At 42.6% G+C, this 8,252-nt stretch overlaps 1 protein-coding gene across 1 annotated transcript in view; it reads right to left on the bottom strand.

Moving 5' to 3' along the window:
- Positions 1-8,252, bottom strand: part of elp2 (elongator acetyltransferase complex subunit 2) — a 37,612-nt gene that overhangs the window by 20,777 nt on the left and 8,583 nt on the right. The window contains exons 8-10 of the mRNA XM_050035063.1: positions 5,672-5,818; positions 4,444-4,539; positions 2,730-2,830 (exon numbers count right to left, since the gene is read on the bottom strand). Of these exons, the coding sequence (XP_049891020.1) occupies positions 2,730-2,830; positions 4,444-4,539; positions 5,672-5,818 (344 nt within the window). The remainder of the gene's footprint in view (positions 1-2,729; positions 2,831-4,443; positions 4,540-5,671; positions 5,819-8,252) is intronic.

The raw sequence follows: 8,252 nt of genomic DNA, 5'->3' as shown, positions 1-8,252 counted from the left end.
TCTGCCTGTTGGAGAGATAGAGAGAAGATTAAAGCGTCAAATTGCGGTAAAAGATGCTGTATAAAAGACAGGCTACAACTTTTTTTCCTTGTCCCCCCCTGGAATTATTCTCTAAAATTTTACTGTTTATTGTCCCCCCCAACTATGAAATGGGATTTTCGCCCCTGGAGCCAACAGTCTGCTGTAGCTCCGTACGACGCTAAACTCTAAGCCCGCCCATTTTTTAGCTGTCCAATCAAATGTAAAGGGTTTCATTTAATACTTCTTGTATCGGTACAATGCTCAAATATTCTGTTTCACAGGGAAATATATACTTTAATCAACTATCAAAATTGTTTTTGATTAATTTTCCGTCTTTCAATATTCTCATAACATGAAATCAATTCATATCTTTGTCAAATGGTCAAGGTAAAAAAAAGTAACATGACAGCCCCTGAAAATCTTTGCTGACTTCCACCAGTTTAACTTTTTTACACCCGTACTTTTCCTTGCAGTGAAGTACAGGTGGACTTCATTGATATCATGATTAGGTGTGGTTACAGGTTCAACAGAGCACACTTCTGGCCATACCTGTCAGTGAGGCTGGGTGTGGTCAGAGGTGAAACAGGCTTAAAACTTTCAACCAGAGAGGACAGCAAAACACTGCTTTTCAGCCTGGTGTTAAAAGAACCGCGTGCACACACACATTATTCAAACCTACTGACTCATTTTGGTTGTAGTGGCTTCTTGATCAGCCATGTGGCCGAATGTAACTTATGGAGAGTACACAAACCGAGGTCGGAAAATAGGTTTTTTCTCAAACACAGAAACACACACACAAACTGACAATCCCTCCGGGCGCTGTAGTGGCCCGCTGTGGTCAGTCTGAGATGTTAATTACCAGTGTGTCTCGTTAGTAAGATGTGCTTTACGCAGTGGTGGGCCCCAGCCACCCCACTGCTAACCCTGCTCTCCATTAAATCTCACCAATTACTCTAATCAGCGTGAAGAAGTGGAGCACTTCTTTGTAAAAATCTGCTAATTAAGACACACATGGCTGGCCAGTTAGGGCTGCAGAAGCTGCTCTGCCAAAAACTTCAACGTCCCACAGAAAAGCCTTTGTGAGGCCTATTCAGGTTAGGGAAAACACTCAAACAAGACCAAAGGCCTTTGATTCTGTCTAACATGTACAGACGGGAGCAAAATGTAAATACAGTTTAATTCACTAACATTTCATTGTTGCACATGTGCATCTGTGAGTGTGTGTGTGTGTGTGTGTGTGTGTGTGTGTGTGTGAGCTTCAGAGGTTAAGCTTCCTTTGTAGACAGGGAACCTGTCAGTTCAAAGGGTTTGGAGGAGAGAAAAGTACTTTCACATTCAACAAAAAGGTTATTTCAGGAAGGGGGGTTTATTTTCTTTTATTTTTGGCATGAAGAAGAAAGGTCTGTGAAGGGAGACTGGCCACACCAGACGTTATTTCAAACACCCACGGGTGCTTTTTATTTCCACTGACCACCTTTGTCTCATAATACTGACAAGAACATGTGACAAAAATCGGCACTGGCTTCGGGCCCTAATCATCGTCCCTTTGTCAGAGAGGAGAATCAAGACTTTCATGGTTGCTCCTTCCTGTGGTCTTTGTTGCTCGTCCCCGTGGACATGAATGATGAGATCAAAGGCGCAAAAATGTAACCGATCAAGTGTGGAATCTTTCTCATCACCTCGGAGGATGATCACACTCAAGGTGCCTGCATGGCGAGGTGAGCCATTCCTGTGCAATGGGACGGATGTGTGTGTCTGTATTTGGGAGCCTGTGTGCACACACTGGGATACATTCTGTGTGCGTGTCTATGTTTGTGTTTGTGTGATATTTCTGCAGCTTTGCCCATGTGCGCGTTACTGTCAGGTACGTGAAGAGGTTATCTGAGGTACTCCTGAGCCACCTGAGAATTTGCCAGTCATATTTTTAAAAAAAAGAGAAAGCTGTAGGGCAGATGGGCAGAGAACTGCTTTTTCTTCTCCATCCACACTTGTGTTAAATTTAGCCCCATTCTGGCATAACAGCAGCTGTTGGGGAGCTAAGAGAGACGAGGTGGAGGGAGGCGAAAGGCAAGCAGGAGGGAGAGATAATGTGAAAAGAGACTGGAGGAGAGAAAGGGCGGCAAGTGGTGGAGAAAAAGAGGAGGTGGAGGACAGAAAATGACGGAAGGCGGGAGCGGGGAGTGAAAGTGGAAGACAGATCATGGAGTAAAAAAATAATAAGGAGCAAGGCAGAGCAGGCAGAGGCTGTGACATGTCCTCCAGAAGCATCTCCATCCCCTGTCGGATGTGTTGGGGAATGGGCTGTAAAAGAGGGGGTTCAGTGTGAGTGAGTGATAGAAGGGAAGATGGGGGAGGACAACCTCAGCTTGTCTAAACTCACAGTGGTGCGCCAGGCTCGGCGCCTCTTCATCACTGTCTATCACTTCTATTCCTGACACCTCAATGTCAGGGAGAGTGGAAACTGACGCGGGGGCACTGACAGCAGGAGAGAGAATACTAGGGGAGGGCTCGGGCTCTGGATCATGTCAAGAGCTACTGAAAGGGAAGCTTGCAGAAATAGAGAGGGGAAATTGGTGTGTGGGTCTGTGTGAAAACCGTGTGTTACCTGCAGTGAGTGATTGATACTGTGTGTGTGTGTGTGTGTGTGTGTGTGTGTCTAAGCTGTGTGTATCTGCATACATCCTCCTTGTACTCAACTCAACACTCACCTGCTCAACCCAGACTCCAGATCCCTCCTCTGGAGCCCAGAGGATCATGGTTTTGTCCATGGAGGCAGAGAGGAGACTGAGAGGCTGTTGTAGCTCACCACCTGCAAAGGGAGACAATGAGACACTGGATACAGGAGCAGCACACACCATCAACTACGGTCAACAGTCAATTACACCTGCGGTTTGTGATTTATATTTAAGGTTGCACAGTAATCGTGATCATGCTTTTGTTTCAACAATTTATTTAAGTTGGTAGCATACAATACTGACACTTTATGTTTAGGACGCCTGCTCTGAGACATCAATTTAAGCGCACCCTACGTGTGCTTGGGTTAACTGGTCTTCGCAAAAGCAGTAGGAGCTGCAGGCAGGAGTATTTTTCTAAGAAACTGCAATGGCAGAGTCCTGCACTAGCTCAGGTACCAGCAGGTGACCCCAAAAAATGTGCTTTGCAGGTGGTAATTTGTCTTAATTTTATTTCCAGGGTCGATTTTGGGTGAAAAAATGAACATGCAGGTTGGATTGCAGGTGCTGAATGATACATTTATTGAAATGAAATAAAGAGAAGAATAACATAATTAAATTAAATATACTTTTTTTATTTTAATGTTTTAATCTTCTGACTGCTGACTGTGTGCGTTGGCTCTGACTTCTGCGACGGCTGGAATAAAAGAGCTGCCTCAATCAGGTGTGTTACTAAAAGGCGCATTAACTTTCGAGATGTGCTCAATATTATGAGAATGAGCAAAAAATATTCATTGAAACTGTATTTCCTGAATTACCTTGGTTTTAAAATATATTATCTTACTTTTAAATGTATGAAATGTCATAAAATAATCAATTTAAATGTGCTGCCTAACCAAATTATTTGAACAACACATGGTTATTATAGGATTTGCTGTTCTGGGTCGGGATATGGTTCTTGTGTCAATAGATCGGGTCAGGTTGCAGAAGTGTTTGGTCATATGTACTGGTAGCATGGCGGGTGCTGGATTGCATGTCGTAGTGCTGGTTCAGGAAGCAGGTTTAAAATCAGACCCGTCCACTCTGCTGCAAGGGGAGGGCAAGAGTATTTTATTTCATGGATTTATGAAGAGATTCATTTTTATTAGGATGACTGGCACCATAACATATTCCCATTATTCTAATCTCTGCTTAATGATAATAAAATATTGTTTGTAAAGAAAAATAAGACAAAAAAATGTGATTAAAATTCTTCTGCGACTACCTTTGCCCTCATATTTGAGCAGCTTTACTTATTTTAAGTATCTAAACACAACAAGGTGTAATGTACACAAAAGCTGGGATGGGTGTGAAGTCATCTTGATGTAAAAATAAGCTTTTAAGGCAACCACAGTTTAAAGACAAGATTTAGCACATCCACCCGCCCTTCCCTTGAGAGCTAATTAAGCCAATAACTTTTCACACCCGTTTTTTTCTTTGAAATTGTCTCCATCTCTTGCTGCCTTTTGCAAGCAACAGCATTGTAAGACAAAGAGAGAGGGAAAGTTTCTCTCAGCTTTACATGCAAACCAATCTATTTACTTCCACAGGCTGTAGAGAAAGAAAACCTGAGTGAAATGTTTACGTGTCTGAAAGTTTGATTCACTTTCAGACAAACACTAGTGAGACATTTTCGCAGGAACTTGCTGCCAATTATCTGAAACTTTTGTGAGTAATGACTAAGTCCTTCAGTGGTTTTTAATCAAGGTACCTTCGCAGAGAGGAGGCTGCCAGTGGACTCCATACACCCAGTTCTCATGGCCTGCCAGGACCGTCTCAAGGGACACAGCAAACACGGAGGACACGTCTGAAGCAGGAACACAGAGAGGCCAGACTGTTATCAATTACAGCTAAGCAATCTTAGATTTTGGATACCGTAATATTGTAATAATATCGTATATAGTCTTTTCCTGGTTTTAAAGGCTTCATTACAGTGAGGTGATGTCATTTTCTGAACTTATCAGACTGTTCTAGCTGTTCTTTTATTTCCCTTTATACACTTACGCTGAGCATGCACTGTGCGATTTGAGCCTGTTGTAGAAATGTTGGTTGATTCCAACTCCCACTGTACAAGTTAATCGTCTGCAATGTAAAGCCATACTCACTATTTGTCCAATCGTCAAGGCACAAAATAGACAATGAAATGGTCCATTGGCCCCTGCGGACTGTTCTGGCTATTGACAATTGTCACTAAGGATTTGTTTAAAAGCTGCGGGCTAGTGGAGATACGGCCCTTAAACAGCTTATAAGTCCACTTCTGGAAAGACGGGTTAGTCCAAGTTTTGCAGCACCAACAAACTAACTGTGTATTGGCTTCACTGTAAGATTGATTGAGTTAGAAAAAGGCACTGACAATGGGGAATCGACTCATGGCTGTGCTCCAACTGTGTGAGAGCCTGACGACGGCCGACCAAAATTTCTGACATGTCAGAAATTCATCTGAACAAGCAGCTGATCGGGCTATGATCGGTTCTTGTTACCCCCTATATATTACATGGCAAAGGATGCCTGACGAACCTCAAATTCAGTCCAACTCTAGAATCATGTGGCTCAGAAATCAGGTTAGAAACGGGCTCAAATTGTACAGCGTATGCCAAGCTTCACATCTACATTACTGATGATTAATTATCAAAAATCTCATTGTGTGAATATTTTGTAAAAGCACCAATAGACAACCCTACAATATCACTGCAATATTGATCAAGATATCTTTTTTTTTTTTTACTATGAACAAGACAAAGGTAGCTGAGTGTAATTAGAAATGTTCCATGAAAAATCAATTTACACAGATAAAGGTAAACACACATAAACACACACGCACACTCAGGTCTTTACGGAGGTCGGTAACCACCGTGTGCCATTAAACCATCAAAAAGCGTGTCTATTCATTTGGATAATTAGCACCCTTTTTATAAATCAAGCTTGCGCGGCCCGCTCACCTCTCTCCTTCACTTCAAAAATGTCCTCTTTCATTTTGATGATGGTGTGATCGTCCTCTGTGCGGGCGTCTGTCCCAGACTTGGCACACAGCCTCCACACTCTGATGAGGCAGTCCTGGGAACAGCTGGCTAATAACAGCTCCCCACCTGAACGAGCCAGAGAGAGAACATGAAAACCTCCCTGACTGAAAGACATTTTCTATCAACTCTTAAAATAGCACATCACCGGATTTATCAAAACTGCCTTTGTATTATTTGCTCTCCTGTGGTGCTATGATAAAAAAGTGTGTTATTATCAAATATTATCATTACTGTTTTGGTGTTTAGCAATACTCCGAGAGCTGTCATAATTACCTCAAAGCACAGCTGAGCTTTAAAGGGATACTTTGACTGTTTTCAAACAGCTTTGTGCCACAACAATGTGGGTGTAAATGAACTGTGGTAAACTTCCAACCATCTTACCAGCGCCCAGATCTCCGAAAATCTCTTTTGCTGGCTCTAGGGCTGTTGCTCAAACTACAGATTGTACTTCCATATGTTTGTAGGCCCACTGCCACGGACACAAAGAGTATAGAAGCAGATCAAGAGAGATCACTACTGCACTGCGCAGACTCTGGCTGCAAATGATAAACAGCGCAAGATAGCAGAAGCCATGTCTGAGATATATATTTGGCTTCATTTTTGTACAGAGAAAGGACCTGGAGAGGCTTTGTCTAACTTTGTATACAGTCTTTGGTCAAAACAGACAAGCTTGCATTATGTCACTCACCAGCTGGAGCGTTTACTGGTCCAGTGTGACGCAGTGCATTCTGGTCGTTTTCTATCTCTTGGGCAAAAGCTAATGCTACAGCCCTTTTTCTCTGTTTTCTTTGCTCATGTAGCACCAACTTCTCAAGTCTACTGCACAGACAGCCTACTTTATGGCAAAAAAAATATTTCCAGCAGCGAAATACTTCTTTAAGTAAAGTTAAGTATGTTTGGAGAGATAACTAATTGAACTGAGCCTGAGAAGCAACTTTTCTGACTTGGATCCAAGAGAGACCAAGTTTTGTTTCCTGGCTAATGAGCATTACAGCCTCATCTAGCATGACTATAGGCTCCTGTTGTCTTTTAAGAACTGTTACTAAGGCATTGAGAGGAATTCAGCTCACTGTGACATGGCCAGGAAGACAGCAGGAGTACCGGCCAAATGTACACAGACAGGTGGTAAATAAAGCACAAGCCACTATCTCCAAGTGCTCCCGTCTGTCACATTATGCATTTCAGGTTTAGTTCAGTGGACACTGGCCCAGATTTGGCTCTGCCAAGACAAACAGATACATTCCTCTGATGCTCCCACCTAAGGCCTTCTGAATGCAGGGAGAGGTGGGAGGATAATTGTTTGTCGATCAGTATGTAATGCCATTGATGATGATGAGAGGGGGCTTGATCGCCGCAATATTTTCACCCCAACCTAAACTACAACAAATAGCCTAAAAATAAGTTTGAATATGATCAGGTGATTTTGTAGCCTGTTGTGTGTGAGATCAGGTTTAACTGTCCATCATAATACCAGTAGTAACATTATGCTAAGTCCTCTGACCAGGCCTGTTGAAGGATTTTCCTCCAGACAGCAGTTCCAAAGGCTGCAACTTTAAGGACAGTTCACCACAAGAACAAAAACACATATTTCTCCTCTTACATGCAGTGCTGTTTATCAGTCTAGATTGTTTTGGTGTGAGCCGCTGAGTGTTGGAGATATCGGCCATGGAGATGTCTGCCTGCTTTAAAAAATAATCAGACCAGATGACACTTGGCTTCTGGTGCTCAAAGCATAAAAAAATACATTTCAAAACTCAACAGCAATGTCTCTTTCCAGAAATCATGACCTGGTTACTCAAGATAATCCACAGACCTTGTTGTGAGCAGTTTCATGTAGGAGCTATTTTCTTTCTACCGAACTACACCTGCCAATTGTATCACCATGCAAAAGGTAGCGTGCATCTACTGCTACCACACCTAGCACCACTGAGCTAGCTACCATAACAGCTCAGCCTTTGAGGACATCATTAATGTTTACATCTTGCGCTCAAGCCTCTCGTCCATGAGTAGATGCACACTTCCTTCTGTGTGGTGGGTGAAGTTGGTAGCATGAAAGTTATTCCACCATGAAGCTGCTCACAACAAGGTCTGTGGATTATCTTGAGTAACCAGGTCATGATTTCTGGAAAGAGACATTGCTGTTGAGTTTTTTTATATATTTTTTTGGGGGGATTTGAGTACCTGCAGCCGAGTGCCATCTAGTTCCATTATATTTGAGAGAAGGCAGACATCTCTACGGCCGTAATCTCCAACACTTGGCAACTCACACCAAAACAATCTAGACTAGTCCATACCCATTGACTGCACAGTTGCCCACGTACAGTTTCACATGGTGTGTGTTTGGGATACAGGTCATAGGAAACTGCAGATTAAATAGTCAACTGAACCCATTAAGAAGAGCAATGTATTCAGACAGAGTTTTTGTGAATTTGATAGTATGATTGCAGCCACAGCAATCTGTCGCATTTTAGCCATTTTTCTGTTGTTATAGCGGGCTAAA

This window comes from Epinephelus moara, chromosome 22 (genome assembly GCF_006386435.1).
Source record: "Epinephelus moara isolate mb chromosome 22, YSFRI_EMoa_1.0, whole genome shotgun sequence".
Classification (NCBI taxonomy): Eukaryota; Metazoa; Chordata; class Actinopteri; order Perciformes; family Serranidae; genus Epinephelus; species Epinephelus moara.
Note: the sequence above shows the minus strand (reverse complement) of the source record. Positions and strands in the feature narration are given on the sequence as shown.